At 55.8% G+C, this 15,584-nt stretch overlaps 1 protein-coding gene across 3 annotated transcripts in view; it reads right to left on the bottom strand.

The window, feature by feature from the left end:
* Positions 1-14,862, bottom strand: part of MPPED1 (metallophosphoesterase domain containing 1) — a 75,200-nt gene extending 60,338 nt beyond the window's left edge. Inside the window, exons 1-2 of one of the 3 annotated variants that reach the window (XM_047743374.1) lie at positions 14,757-14,862; positions 998-1,290 (exon numbers count right to left, since the gene is read on the bottom strand). In XM_047743374.1, the coding sequence (XP_047599330.1) occupies positions 998-1,290; positions 14,757-14,783 (320 nt within the window). In that variant the 5' untranslated portion in view covers positions 14,784-14,862. Of the gene's footprint in view, positions 1-997; positions 1,291-13,558; positions 13,732-14,166; positions 14,191-14,756 lie in introns of those variants that run through there. The other 2 variants (XM_047743375.1, XM_047743376.1) reach the window with 2 other exon arrangements.
* Positions 14,863-15,584: the final 722 nt, after the last annotated feature.

Here is a 15,584-nt window from a genome sequence, read left to right as displayed (position 1 = left end):
TCCAGGGGGAGCCACACGGGAACCAGAGGCAGCGACTTGCCCGCACCCAAGCTCCTGCCCTGGGATTGGACACCCCTGGCCTCCTTTTCCAAAGGGGTCCACGGGCTGGATGCACCAGTCTCCCCAAAGGAACAGCCACTAGGCCCCCACATTACGGCTCCCCAGAGTTGGTGCTCACGGCCCTGGAAGAAGTCAAGGATAAAGGAGGGGGAGTGTCTTCTAGGAACCAGAAGAGCCACCGAGGCCGGAGCTGGGAGTTTAGCCATCTCCTTGCTGGGCCTCCCCTGCCTCCCAGACCTCAGAAAACCACCCAGGGGGTAGAGAGTTTTCCCTCAGTCCCAGGGGATCCCGGGGCTGTGCCTTTGCCTTGGCCTTCCGCTAGGACATCCCTGGAATGCTCCATCGGCCCCAAGGGGCAGGTGGCAGGACTCCCCAGTCCTTTAGAAAAGCATTTTTTCTTTCCCTATAGAAGCAAAACAGGTCCAGACAAAAGAGAGGGGTAGAACTCAGGGAAGACCCCCAGTCCAAAACTAGGTTCCCAACCTGCCTGGAGCCTGGAGCAAGGCCCTTCCCTCTCAGGGCCTCGGTCTCCCTGGCTGTACAACGAGGAACATGAATCAGACCAGGAGTCACCAACGCAAATACCAAGTGGGGGCAGCTGGAGCTCAGCCCCCCAGACATCGCCCATGAGACACTGTGGGCCCCCAGTCGCCAGGCCTTGTGGTTTCACAAAGCGAAGCCAGAAGTCTGGATTTTTACGTGCAGTCACCTCATTGTTAAATATCTGTGAAACATCTCCTGGCCGGCGGAAACAGGGCCGGGAGCCAGAACCGGCCCCCAGGCTGTCCCAGCCACGTCTCACACATCTCTCCCAGCTCGGAGCCTCCAGAATCATGCAGACCAACGAGCATGAAGCCCCTGGGCCCAGAGGCCGGGAGGCCACCCGCCCCCTCGAGCCCGCCCCAGCAGCCGGTCCCGCCCAGAGCTGCCCACTTACATCTGCACGTGCGGCGGCTGGAAGCGTCCCTGGTTGATGTTGTAGAAGGTGAAGGCCTGGGTGGGGTTGGAGCTGTACTCGTCCACCTCGATGATGAGCCGGCTGTGCTGGTGCCTCCGGGCGGCCATCACGTGCGACTGGGAGAACGCCATGCCCAGGCCACAGGGCAGGAGGGCCAGGGCCTCGGCCTTCAGGACGCCGGGATCCCACCTAGCGCGCCACATGGACCTCTGCGGGCCGCCCGGGCATCGCCCGCTGCCGCCGCCCGGCCCCGAGCCAGACCTGGGAACAGACTGGGGAGACGGAGCAGAACCGTACGACAGTTAATCTGTTTGGGATTTGCTTTATTTAATGTCAGATGAAGATTTAGAAAGACGAAGGGGGGAGAGGAAAAAAACACAGTCGTACAGCTCAAAAACTCATTACAGATCTTTCCAACTCAGCAGTTTGATGAATATACTTTGGTAAAAAGAAAAGGAGAGGAAGGGAGGGGACCAAAAAAAAAAAAAAAAAAAAAAAAAGAGAGAGAGAGAGAAAGAAAAGAAAAGAAACCCACAACGCCGGGGACGGATGCCTGCGTGGTCCAACATGTTTAAATACTTAAGACATTTTTTGTTGTTGTTGTTCTTCCACAAAATCCTCCGGAGCCCACAGGGTGACCGGGACATGGGGCAGGACAATGGCTGGTATTCTGGAAACAGGTAAGGAAGTTTCACTTATCCGAATAGGGGACTAGGGAGGATTCCCCTGCCTCCCCGCCCCCGCCCCACAGACCCCCAAAGACGCCACACCCACAGCCCTGCAAGCCGGAGCAGGTGGAGAGCACGGGCGCAAATTCCTTCCTCAACATCAGTGTCGCCTAAAGATATCTCCGAGCAGTGCCTGGAGAAGGGATTTTCCCAGACAGATTGCCATCCACCAACTCAGCTCAGGGGGTGGCCCTGGGGGGGGTGCGGAGGAGGATCTACTTTAAAAAAAAAAAAAAACCTTCCCAAATCCAGTCCACACAGAACCATAGCCTGCAAATGCCATCCTTCCCTTTACCCTGTCTTCCCTCGGGAAGCGCCGTCTGCATTTGCCGCGACTGGATTTTAACATCCTCTGACTGGTCCTTCTGACTGACTCGGACAGGGTGCCAAGCTCCGTCTCCATCCCATCCCACCAGGCTCACACGCTTCCCACCGCCGCCAATGCCTCCTTTCTAAGACCGGCTAGCTTTCTCATGTGTTCCCATAATTATTTTTTTTTAACTGTGTAAATACATAAGGCCTTAAAGATGTTTTGTTGTGTTTTGTTTCAATTTGGGGTCATTAAGACCCTCCGATTCCATGTGCACTGCATTTAACCAAGGAGAAAATAACATAATTTAAACTCCTTCTGGTCAGTCATAACCCAGTCGTGTTAAACGAAGAAAAATTCCCTTTGCTTCGCGCATGGAAGAAGAATGACACCATCAGAAAACAAATTAGATTAGGAAAATGACAAAAATTAGAGACTGGTGAACATTTTAATTGCGTGTGAAGGAGAAGTGGGTTATTAATTTTTCTAAAAAATCTCAACAATCAGGCCCATAGAAGGTGTAAAAAATGGCAGCGTCTTCCTCTTCCCCCATCCCCACCCCCAAAAAGACAAAAAAAAAAAAAAAAAAAAGACAAAAAAAAAACTAAAAACAAAAAACTTACCCTGATTCACAACACATATCCCTCCCTTTCCTCCACTTGGGAAGACAAGAAAAAAAATCTGCTTTCCCCCAGGATACACTTGCTTCTGTCCTTTTTCCTGTTAATTGTTTCGCTGTGATTCCCCTCTCCTGGCAGAGAATGACCTGGCAGGCCTCTGACGTGCCCAAATCAGGGTGTCCAGGCCTCGGGACTCACAAAATCTCCGTGGGAGCTGGCCCGTGCCCCTTTGTAACCCTGTGAGAGGACTGGGGGCCACGGACGCAGAGGCCCACACCGCCAAAGATCCAGATCTGGGTGGGGGTTTGAGCCCCAGCATTGCACTGACTCACTGTGTGATCTTAGGCCAATGTCCTAACCTCTCTGAGTCTCAGCTTCCTCTTCCGAGATCGGTTTGATAACAGTAACACTCCCTCCCAGGGTAGCTGTGCAGGTGAAACAAATGGGGATCCTGGGCACAGCGCCTGGCAGGTACCAAGTACCCAGCGAAGACTCCCTGTTCCTATTACGATCATTCTTCCGTTCAATATAACACCTGCGAATCAAGGGGCCATTGTGAGCAGCTGCTGCCCACGTACAGGGGTATCTGTGGAACGGGGTGTCGACGGTGAGCAGAAGGGCCTGGAGAACCCGAATGTTCACAAATGCCAACAGACCAGAACGCAGCCCTGCTGGAAATCCCTGCCCCGGCTCCTCCAATGGACACCTCTACCCTCCCATCCTACAGAGGGGAGAAGTGCCCCTCGGAGCTGGGAAGACTCTTGCTGGGCCAGCACAGACGGCATGTGCCACCGAGCTCGCGTGGCAGGTGGCCTGACACCAGGGCTCCCAAAGGGTTGCCTTCCTCTCCAGGGGGCAAACGCTGACTCGCCCTTTACCCCTCGACAAAGCCAGCATTTCCTTGGAGTTGGGAATCGGGGTCCCCATTCCAGGGTGGCATGAGGAGCCAGACGTCTCCTGGAGGCGGGCCCTGGGTCTCGCTCACTCCCCTCCCCCCAGGCAGTGCCAGCCACTCTCCCCCCACCCCCAGCTCTGCAATCCTGAACAAGTGGCTTCGCCTCCAGGCGGCTCCGTCTCCTCATCCACGGAATGCAGGGGAAATACTGGCTTCCTCATTCAGTCATGGAGATGAAACGAGGGGACGCATGGAAACCGCTTGTCAACGGGCCCAGCACGTAGTAAGTGCCCAATAAATGTTAGCGATTATCCCGACATTATTACTGTCATCCCCAGGGCCACTGCAGACACTTGCATACACGTCACATTAGTGAATGAGTGGCTCGAGGGAGGGATCTATAAATGGATGGATGGACAGACGGACGGATAGATGGATGATGGATAGATGAATAGATGAGGGGAGGGATGTACAGATAGAGGACCGAGGGATGAAAGGAGGCAGGGATGGGTGGAGGAAACGAGTACGTGTCTTGACAGTCTCTTTCCCTCATGCCCAGCACCGGCCTGCCAGAGGGTGGGTGCCAAGAGGCCTCAGCTGAAGGCTGAAGACTCCTGGTCCCTCCCCTGCTTACCCACCACACACCCCTGCAGGGAGGCTGGCTGGGCGGAGCACAGCCCTCTGAAAGGGGAGGTCTCAGGGGCTTCCACCTGTCCCTGCCCCAAGGGGCAACGAGCCGGCATGCCCAGCCTTCAGCCTGCAGCCGGGGCAGGGAGGACGGCTCTGCACCCGGGGACGCAGCCAGGAAAGGCAGGCAGCAAGGCGTCCCGGGAGGCACTCTGCAGTGAAATGCTGCGTTTCACATAAAGGGGGTTTGCATTGGGCCCTGCTTGAAGAAATCAGGGAAACTGGGAACGCAGAGCCTTCTTTTAATACCCATTTAATATTTATGGAGCCGCAGCAGCGCGTCAGCCGCCGTGTGGAGAACGCAGCCCATCCGCGGAGGGGGAGCAGCGTTGCCCAAACAAACGGCTTCTAGCTGGGAAGCGTTTCCACCTGGTCCATAGAATAAGCAGCAGCGAGCTGGCTGTGCAACAGGGCCGCTGGGACCCGCTGGGCCCCCGGCGTGTGCAGAGACCGCCTGGGCTCCGGTCCCAGGGCCAGCAGAGTGACCTTGAGCAAGGCATGCATCATGGCCAGGCGGCAGGTGCCTCCTCTGGGCCAGCGGGTGGGAAGACAATGAAACCAGGAGGAGAAGGGTGGAACGAATTAATTAATGCATTTATTTATGCAACCCAACATTTAACCACAGCCCTACACACCGGCACTGTTCCGAGAGCCAGAAAGAGCAGCGAGAAAGCATTCGGGTCACTGCCCACAAGGGAAGGGATGGAGGAGGCAACAATGTAAATAGAAAAGATACTTTCAGATAATGATATGTGCCTGGAAAAAGAGCAGAGTAACGGAATGAGTAGTGGGGGAAGGGGGGGTTGTTCCTTGAAATTGGGGGATCGAGAAAGGCCTGTCTGAAGAAGGGAGGTCACCTCAAAGGTGAGTGCTGAGAGGGAGCCAGCCAGACCCAGACCTGGGGAAAGAGAACCAAGACAGAAGGAAGTGCAAAGGCCCTGAGGCACCAATAAATGGTCTCTCTCAGGGCACCTGTGTGGCTCAGTCAGTAAAGCATGAGCCCTGTGTCTTTCCTCCTGCTCCTGCTCCACGGGGAGACACTTCTCTCTCTGCCTCTGCCTGCTGCTCCCCGTGCTTCTGCTGTCTCTACTGCTATCTCTCTCTCTGTCTAATAAATAAATAATCTTCAAACAAATAAAATAAAAAACAAATGGTCTCCCTCTTATTGTTTTTGTTCTTGATCCCTGGTGTGCTACCACAGTGGAGAATGGCCTGAACTTCGCAGTCCCAGGCAGTGGGTTCAAATTCAGTCTCCAGCACTACTTAGCTGTGGAACCTGAGCAAGTCACTTAACCTCTCTGTGCTGCTTCCGCTGCCTCATTAGGCCCCTCTCAGGGAAACAGAGGAGAAGAAGTAAGCCTTGTGCCTGCCTCTCCAGAGAAGCCCAATCAACCTGCTTGGATGGGCCGAAAATTCTTGAAATTTCTGGGTTGAAAACTTCTTGTTGAAATATTGCCTCTAATTTGTAGGGCCCGCTTTTCGAGTCAGATTCTCTCACAAGGTGATTTATCTTTCTGGTTCCCCCCAAAGACATTTCGTTGCTGGTCCTCGGATGCCATGAGGAACCTGGGCATCAGCCGAGGCACTAAGCGGTAAGGAGCAATTAGGCACCAGCTGTATGGAAAGGTCAGAAGTTGGGAAGAGGCCGGCTCCAGGACCTGTGCTCTCTGACTGTCCCCACAGCCTCGTCCGGCCTCCTCCGACTGCATCGCCAAGGCCAGCCCAAGCCAGCCTCCTGAACAAAGATCCTAAAATGCACATTTGACTAAAGCCACTCCCTCCTGCTCACCAAATGTCCCCAAGGCCATCCTGCTGCTCTGGGCTAAAGCTCCAGATCCTTCAATCAGCTCAGGAGGCCACACGGGATACCCAGGCTCCCTCTCACGGCTCAGGTGAAGCTCCCCACTCCCAGGTTCCCCGCAGCACACCGGCAATCCTGCCTCTGAGCCTTCACACGCGCTGTTCCCTCCGCTGAAAGGCTCTGCACACCCCGCATGAACGGGTGCACAGACCTGGTTCCTGGGCATCTCCCTGACCTCCCCAGGCTGGGCCAGGCAGGCAGGCTCCAGCCACAAACCCCCCAGGGCCTCTCTCACCACATCCCCTGTGTCTGAGCTGAATGAGAGGCCAAGAATAAAACCGCAGGTGAACGAAGGAATGAACGAGAGGAAACGCACAGGCACTCACAACTCACAGCCTGGATTTAAAAGCAGTTTTCACCTCCCAAAACTCAGGTCTCTGCCCTATAAGGCTGCGGACGCTCAGACCTCCTTCCCAGAACCCCTGGGCGGACACCAGGACGTGGGACCTGAGAAAGGCCCTGGCTGAGGACCCAGCACACAGTAGGCGCTCACTAAAGGTCTCTTCCACTGTGGTTAGAAAGTTCCGGTGAAACCCGGAAGCTCTGCAGGGAGCTTCTGAGAATCGAGCAGAGATTTTCAGATAATCAAGGAACCCTCCTCCCTCACCTGGAAGCCGGACTCCCAGCCTCTTCCCACCCATCCCGTTACTGGGCGACCACCCCCACCCTGTTAATTCACACTTCCCGGGACACTGTAATCGGACAGAGACAGAACAGCCTGCCCTGGACCCTTGACTACCTTTCCGAGGCAAGATCCTCACCACCCACCTCACCCAACATACTGCAGGTCAGCCCCAAACACCCACGGTCCCCACTCCGGGGGTCTGTTCTGCAACCCACATGACTCAGATGTGTAACTGACCCGCAAAGGGCTTGGGGACCAGGGAGCAGCCAGGCAGATCGAAAGTGCAGCTCAGAACCCCATTAGGATGAGGGGGAGGGAATGGGGTCTCTGGGCCCCGGAAGGCCCCCACCCAGCTGCAAGACCAGCCAGCATGAGCCAACGGCCCAGAAAGGAGAGACTGTAAGAGGCCTGGGCTTACACGGAGCATCTTTGCAAAGGAGACACCTGGGTCATGCCGGCAGCTCAAATACGCCCAGCAGATTCGGGAGGGAAAGCCACGAGCACGTGTGCCACCAGGGGTTGCTGATATGAACATCAAAGATAGATTTCCTTTGCCATAAGGCTTGAGGCATCCCCTTCCACCTGACACGGGCTCCTCAAAGCCAGGGCAGGCCCAGGACGGTCCTGGCTCATAGTCCCCTGCCAGTCTTATTGCCGGCATCTTCTCTGGCTTTCCAAAGCGTCCCCATCTCAAAGACAGTTGGAAATGTCATAAAGAGCAAAGGTCTCCATCAATAAAGCCAACCCAAGGCCATCAAGACAACCACCCCTCAAAAGGCACCCATGTTTCTCTTCTTGGCATCTTTGCACCCAGGACAGTGAGGCTAGGACAATACTGTGCTGTGCTGGGTCGGGAACTCAGAGGGCAATGACCACACAGGATTGTCCACAACAGAGAAGAAGCCCCAGAGAAACACCCGCCCCAACAGTCTCCCCAAGGCGGGGTGGTGACAAAGACCGATGCCTGGACAGCTTTCTCCGGGAACCTAAGGGCTTCTCTATCCCTCTCCTCGTCTTCTCTAATGGTGAGTGGGGGCAGCTCTCCAAGTCAGCCCAGCCTGCTGGCGACTGTCCCCACCAATCACCCAGAGCGACTCGCAGAGAGAAAGCCAGCTCAGCGCAAGTCACTGCTCCCTGGGGCTTCTGTCCAATATTTACTGCCACGTGGCAAAGGGTCACAGAGAAGCCACGCGAACACCTAAGTAGTCCTCCCGAAGCCAAAGGCAGGAGAAATAATATTTCACAGAAAAACACCAAGATGCAAGGGACGGGGGGAGACTAACTCTTTAAGGCACGCTTCCACTCAAGTTCAAAAATCATTTTTAAATGGTTTTGTCTTTCCTTGCTTTGCTTGTGCCTGAAAATCTGCAATTGATCAGTCAGTAGTTAAAAATGTCATGGGAGGGGATGCGCCTGGGTAGCGCCTGGGTGGCTCAGAGGGTTAAGCCTCTGCTTTCTGCTCAGGTCATGATCCCAGGGTCCTGGGATCGAGCCCCACATCGGGTTCTCTGCTCAGCAGGGAGCCTGCTTCCCCCCCTCTCTCTGCCTGCCTCTCTGCCAACTTGTGATCTCTGTCTGTCAAATAAATAAATAAAATCTTAAAAAAAAAAGTCATCAAGGTGTAAAAAAGAAAAAAGAGAGAGAGAGAGAAACATAAAGGAAAGGAAAAACAAACAAATAGCCCATGGCAGGGGTGGGGGGAATCAAGCCCAATCCACAGCATCCCGAAGAGGCCAGCCCTCTGGTATGCCCGGCCCCGATCTTGGCCTCGGGTCCCCAGGACGGAGCACAGCCCCCTGCAGCTGGGGTTGGCAGCCTCGCCGGATGAGTGATGGGCCAAGCTGACGATGGAGGGCACACATATCGTGAAAATTAGACATCTTCTTTGAAAAAGGATCAACCACGAGTGACTTTAAAGCATTTACCACTTAAAAACCTTTTAGCTGGGCCCATTTTGAATTATGACTACATGATTTTAAATTACACTTTCTAATTCCTCGCCGCCCACCCCCCGAGCACTGGCTGCCGCTTCATTTTCCAATTATGTACTTTTATTTCAGAATGATGGAGAGCGCTGCTTAGTGGATCATGTCTTCTCTGCCACAAATAGCTGCTCACTTATTCCTTTAATTTTAGACACGGATGCAGTCAGTTCACCCGGCTGGTCTTCAAATTCCGAATATTCTCCAATCCCACAGCACCCAACGAGGCCCAAGACGCGGAGAAACCCACAAAGCTCAGGCTGGGATATATGTTTGTAAACCAGCGCTCAGCTCCATAAATTAGTATAATTCTTGGTGCTTTCTCTATCCATCTAGTACATCAGCAATCACATAAATAATAACGAGTGGAATGATTTTTCTTCTGCAAAGTGCTATGTCCTAGTTTTCAAAATAAAGCATTTGGAGATTCACGGAGCCACGGAGTTGAAATGGGAAGCTGCCCAGATCCGTCTCAAACACGCACACAGACACGCTCACACACAAAAGGAGACGAGAGGTAAATGTGTAAAAAAAAAAAAAATCAGCATTTTGAATCTCCTTTCCACATTCATGTCAAGTCACACTCAAAGGTCATGGGGTTTGGGACCCACGTGGTTGGGGAAGTGGGGGGGGCGAGGAAGAGGGTCTGGGCTCTTCAGCATTCAAGTAAAATTTGCAAAGAAAGTGAACGTCAATTTACAGTTCTCACGGAAATCTATTACACAGATGTCACTGAAGCGTAATCAAATCGGCACTATGGTAAATTTTAATACTTAAGTCTGAGATCGAGGTTTTGCCATTTTTCTGATCAGCGCAAGTGCATTTTCGGTGATTGTGGGGAATCTGCAACTGTGGATGAAACCTCTGAAGTATGGTCAATTAACTCATGTGTCTGAATGACCAGGAAAAAAACAAAAACAAAAACAGCAAAACTCAACTCTCCACCCTCCACACCTTGGAGGAGGGAAAATTTGCCTTTTCCACCAGCACTGCAATGCCGCAATGCCAAAAGCACTTGGTTGTGAAGGGGGAAAGACAGGGCTCGGGCACTCACACTTCTCAGGTAGCCGGAGCAATGTATTTTGCGGTCTTGTGGGCTGCAGCACCGTCAGAAAATGCAAAGGAACGAAATGAAGGGGAAGTGACCGGGTACGCTAGAAATTGGAAGTAGGCATCATTTGCTCCTTAAAGTGATGAAATTAGCATGGGCCATGCCAAGAGTCTTTTGATGTGCACCAATGCTGAGTCTCAAATCCTTCCTGGAAGAAGGGGACGGAAATGGGAAGGCATTCGATAGAAGCAAACTCTCCGGCCCAGGTTTGGGTGGCGGAGGGAGGGATCTACTCCATCCTTGTCTCTGAACTCCAGGAGCATCACCATCAACCAGAGGGGAGACTTCTTGTTTTCACTGTAGCTGCATTTATTTATCATGTGTGACCAGATTGTGACATCAAGCCACCCAATTCGTGTCCAAGAAAACCCCCAAAGAGTGATTGATGGAAAGCCATGAAAAGACCAAAGAATACCTCAAGTTTGCATCCGAGTTCAAAACGAAAACCTATAATCTCAATTTGCTGAGATTTTTTTTATGAGGTTGGGGCTGTCCTCCTCCACCATAGATCCTTCCAATGGAAAGAAGATAGAACTAAATTTCGTCTCATTAGGACCAGAAAAAGTCAAAATAAAGTAAAACCTTTCCTTTTGACAGCAGAGTAGCCAGATCACCGGGGAGAGCCACAGTGAATCAAATTCACCAAGGAACTATTTATACCTTCGCTCCAACACCACCCCCAAAAAGGGATCTCTCTTTTTTCTTTCCCTTGGGGTTGCTTTTGCTTTAACGTTTTCTTTGCTTCTTCGGATTCGAGGCGAACAGTCTCAGAGGATGATAGCTGGTGGTCTCCTTCCGTGGAGACGGCCACCCCCCAGGACGCCCAGCTACATGGATCTGCTCTCAGAGTGACCCAGCACCGTCTAGACAGCTCTTCTGGTGTGAATCATGCCCTTTGCTCCCTCTTCCCTGCCTCCCAAACATTTGGCATGCCTGATCCCATAAGGTGAGACGTTTGGCCAGAAGGGAGACCCCACAAGCAGCCCGTCAGGGTGAACCTGAGGACCCATTCCCTGGCTCATGCATCTGGGGAGCCCCTTTCCCCCAGGGTCCCTGATTCCAGAGGTGCAGGCAAACAAAGGTACCAATTGCCGAAAGAGAGATCTCAGGGAGAAGAAGAATGCGGAGGGGGGATGCTTGAAAAGACCCTTTTTCTGCTCACAGCGAAGGAGGGGCGTTGGGAGAGACATGTCACGTTGTCACATTAAAGATTTTGACAGACAATTCAGGGATAACGCAGAAATTCTATCCTTAACTACAGCTCGGCCGCAACTTGAAAGGCATTAACTAACCTCCACTAATTGCATGTTTTTTCTGTGCATCATATTTACTTGTTAAAAGTCTTTGCCTGGCCGATTGTTTTCCCCTGCCCCACTATTCATGCTCAGTTCACAGGCCTGAAGCTGGAACAACAGAATCATTTCTATAGATTAAAAGATGAGGGCACTTTGCAGGGGGAGGGGGGGTTCTTTTTTCCACTAGTCTGAACCAGGAATGCTGGTTTTTCTTCTTGAGTGCTGCCCTTGAGTGAAATCCTACAACCGTCCTTAATTCCTCGGGGCAAAAAGACGTGTCCCGGATTAGGTGAGCACACGAGGGGCCATCCCTGCCAGGGAATGTAGCAAGTTCAAGGAAAACAAATGAACTTGAATTGCTTTTATCGGATGAAGATTTCATAGTCTCGAGGGTGGTCTGGGAAATTTTTTAAAAGCAGGCTTTTCTTGAAAGGTTATTCTATTTATTGGCCTATACATTCCTGACACAGTGTAGACACTAGTAGAAAGACCCAGAAGCCCAAGGCTTTTACCTAAACTCAGACTTGTTCTGTCCATCAGTCCACGGGGCCTCATCTGGGGGGTGGGGGGGTGATCCTAAGTGCGCCCACAGCTGTCACATCAGAACAAGGGCTCCCCACAAGCAGGTGATACTCTGAGCCTCCCCGTCAAACATGAAAGGGATTTACCTCAACCCAGGTCTCGCGAAATTTCTGGGGTAGAGAAATAAATAGAAAGGCAGCCCCACGTTGAACCACTTCTGAAAGCATGATGAAACCTCTGTGACGGGATTATCGCCTTTCGACTAGCCATCAGCCAATTAATATACCTCCGAGTGAGGACTCAAACAGATGTAACCATTTCGCAGAAACCCATCTTGAGAAAAAAGATTTTATAAGTGTTGTGGGGCTACCACTTGGAAAGCCAATTTGCCCGGAGCTGAGCCTCGTGAAGCACGAATTAGCAAGCATGGCTCCCGCACCACTGTCCCCGGTACACCCTGCCCAGCTACAGAATGCCTCCCGATCACCACCAGTTGGCTCTCAAGCCCTGTGTGCTCTCCACCACCGGAACCCTGCCTCAGCCCAGCCAAAACCACCACCCCCTCCCCAAATGGTCTCCAAGTGCCTTGGCTCCCGTGGACCAAGGCCTGGCTTTCAACTTGGCTGTGGCAGTCCACTGGTGGCCTCGCCGACATCCCCCCTTCCCTGCCCAGAGCATTTTAGCCAACCTGACTAATTATTCATGAAGTTGGTGTATTTTTTTTTTTTCCCCTGCAAAGACCAACCAGGGTTTTGAGGATGGGAGTGCCTGGCCTGAGCTCCCTGCATAGCCGGTCCCTACTAACAAGTCTCTCTCTACCATTCATGGCCCGTCCAGCCGGCTCAAACACCCACCAGCCCACCCACTTTTGTTCCCCAGTTTAATTTCATAATTGTTTCCCGCTTACCCAGCTCTGCTCTGCTCTGCTCTGTTTAATAGGGGCCTTGGAAATGGGAAGGGGAGGCAACCAAGCTACTGGAGGGGAACTGGGAGAGGTCTGACCCAGTGCTGGGGGATACGCATCTCTGAGAGGTCAATGGGACACACTTGGGAGCCAGGGCCAGGCCTCTGGCCTCCTGCCTGAGCAGAGAGGGGATGGGAGGAAACGCAGAATGGTGGGTCTAGGACCCCAAGCCAAGGTCTGCCACACACTCCTGGACACATCAGCTCTCAGACCGACCCTCCTCTGTCTCCACTTGGATCAGGGGAGGCTGTGAGGGAATTCACTGTCCTATAACAAGTCCCAGAATAAAGATACAAGAGACAGGACCGCTCTTTACCATGGAAATGGGACCTGCGGGGGCTGGGACCTGCCTGGTTAGCCAGTGAATCCTCTGGGCCGGGCACACAGCAGATAGTACCAAATACGCGTGGAATGAGTGACCGGATGGATGGACGCGTGCAGGCACGGCCGCATGGGTGGATGAAGTTTCCAGCAGCGCCCAGAGAAAGTGGCCACTAGACCAGCATTCGTAACCCCCTCCCTTGCCCCCAAGTGCCCGCAGGGGCTTCGCTGCGCACAGTAGGCTCTCAGCGACCAGGGGCTGCTATTGTTAGAACCGTCATCGTCACTTGCGCCCCGCCAGTCCGCTTCCTCCACCAGCAACTCCGCCAGCAGCCGGCACAGACCCGCGAGCCGGGGAAAAGTTTCGCTGACCCTTCGGCCCCAGTCAGAGTCCAGCGCCCCGGCCGAGGCCCCTCCCGGCGTCACCCGCTCAGCCGGCTGGGCGGCGGGGGTGCCCGGCCGGGGCGCCGGCACCCGGCAAAGGCGGCCAAAGTAACTTTGCCGGCGCCCCTGCGCCGCGCCGCGAGCGTCACCCGGCGCCTTGGAGAGGGTCCCGGCGGCGCCCGCTCCCGCGCCCCGCGGCGCCCCGGCCCGCGCCCCCAGCCGCCCCCGGCCCTACCTGGCCCCGGGCTCCTCTTCGGCGGCCGCGGCGGCCGCGAGCAGCAGCGCGCACGGAGGGAGGCAGGGGCCCGGCTCCCGGGAGGGAGGCGCGCAGGGGCGGGGGCTCCTCCGGCGGCGGCCGCCTCGCCGCGCGTCCGAGGCAGCAAGTGGGAGCCAGACTCCTCCTTCGGGGGGCGGGGGGCTCCCCGCCGCCCCCTCCCTCGCCCGCCGCGCGGCTCCGAGCCTCCCCGGCTCCCCCTCCCGCCGCCGCCCTCCTCCCTCGCTCGCTCCCGCCCGCCCGCCTCCCCCGCCCCGGCGCCGGGAGGGCCGCGCTCGCGCCCCGGGTCCCCAGCCCCGCGCGGCCGCCCGCCGGGGCCCCCGCGGCGCCGGCCAGGCCTCGGCCCTCGGCCCCCGCCCGGGCCCGGGGCCCGCATCCCGCCGCCGCGGGGAAGGGAGCGGGGAAGGGAGCGGGGAGCGGGCCGGACGCGGGGAGCAGCAGCGGGCCCGCGCTGCGGAAAAGAGCAGGCGGCCGCCCCTCCGCGCCCCGCGCCCCTCTCCGGCCCGCCCTCCAGCCCCGGGCCCGGCGACGCGCGGGGTGGGCGGGGAGCGGGGCGGGGGCGCTCTCACCTCCGGATCCGCGGCAGCCGCGGCGGGCACCGTGTGCTGGGGCGTGCGCGGCTCCTTCCGGGGCGCCGCGGCCCCCGCCTCCGGCCTGGACCCCCTCCCGGGACCGCGAGGGCACCCTGCCCAGGACCCCTAACCCCCATCTTCCGCGGAGAAGCGGACCCCATCCCGGAGGCTGCATAGGCCCCGGTTCCGCCTCCTGCGCCCACATCTCTTAATCCCGTGGGGTCCCAGGTCCCAGATCCCAGGGTACAGCGAGTGGCCAGCAGAGGCCTGACCCAGAGCAGGGCAGGTAAGCCGGGCAGGGCCACAGAGAACCTGGCCCCTGGTTTGAAGAAGGTCCTGCCTTGTTGAGCAGAGAGGAGAGCGGCACCCCTAGAGGCGGTAGTCCCACCCGAGGGAGTGTGAGGGGCCCCTTATGACCTCCAGCCCCCCGCCACAGTAGAGGGCCGTGTCCACAGGGCTTGCAGCCAGGGCACAGGTCAAGCCTGGGCCTCCCAGACTGAGAGGGAAGTGAGAAGGGGGTGTGGCCCCTCGGAGGCCCATCTAAGGCTCCTCAACAATATTTCTGGGTCCCCTCCCCCAACACTCACATCACACGGTGGCTCCCACTCCTGCATTCTTCGCTGCTTCCGACTCAATATGAGGACACCCTGCGTGGGCGCCTCAGGCCTGGCCTGCCCTTGGGGACAGCCCAGTCTGGTAAGGAGGCAGACAGGGACACAGGAGAATTCCCCGCACAAGTGCTGGCGCAGAAGCCAGGCCGGCTACCTGGTGTGGCTTCTTGGAGGTGGACACACCCCAGCTGAAAAAGTGTGTGCCAAGGAGAAAAGGTATGGAAAAGGCATTCCAGGCAAAGGGAACAGTGCATGCAAAGGCCTTGGCATGTTTGGAATGGCAGCTTCAATGGGGCTAGAGAAAGAGGAAGTGGGGGGAGAGGGGAAGATGGGGTGGGGGAGGGGGAGGGATAGGAGCCAGCTCAGGAAGAGCCTTGGATCCCTGCCTAAGCGGGTGGACTTTAGCAAGGGCCATGGGAGCCATAGCAGGCTTGGGGCAGGGGCATGCCTTGGTCAGATTTATCTGTTAGAGTTTGCTCTGCCAGAGCAGCAGGAGGGGCTGCTCCAGAAGATGAAGGAGGCCTGGCTGGGGGACCTGAGGCCAGCAAGGGGGGCAGAGAGTGGCTGAGGGGACCGCAGGCGGGCATCTGCCTCCTCTTCCTCGTCTGTGGACCTGGATTCTCTCACCCTGGCCCAGGATGATCCTGGGGCAGAGTGAACAGGCCAGACTATAAGTGTGATCTCAGCCAGGCAAGTGGGCAGGACAGTGAAACCCCCAGCTAGCCGTCCCTACACTTCCCCTTGGGAGCGGGGAGCTGCCCCATGGTCTCCCCCCAGGGTCCCCAGTGCCCTCGTGCCACCAGG

The sequence above is a fragment of the Lutra lutra genome, chromosome 8, assembly GCF_902655055.1.
Source record: "Lutra lutra chromosome 8, mLutLut1.2, whole genome shotgun sequence".
Lineage (NCBI taxonomy): Eukaryota > Metazoa > Chordata > Mammalia > Carnivora > Mustelidae > Lutra > Lutra lutra.
The sequence above is the reverse complement of the archived record's forward strand: the minus strand, read 5'-3'. Positions and strand labels throughout refer to the sequence as shown.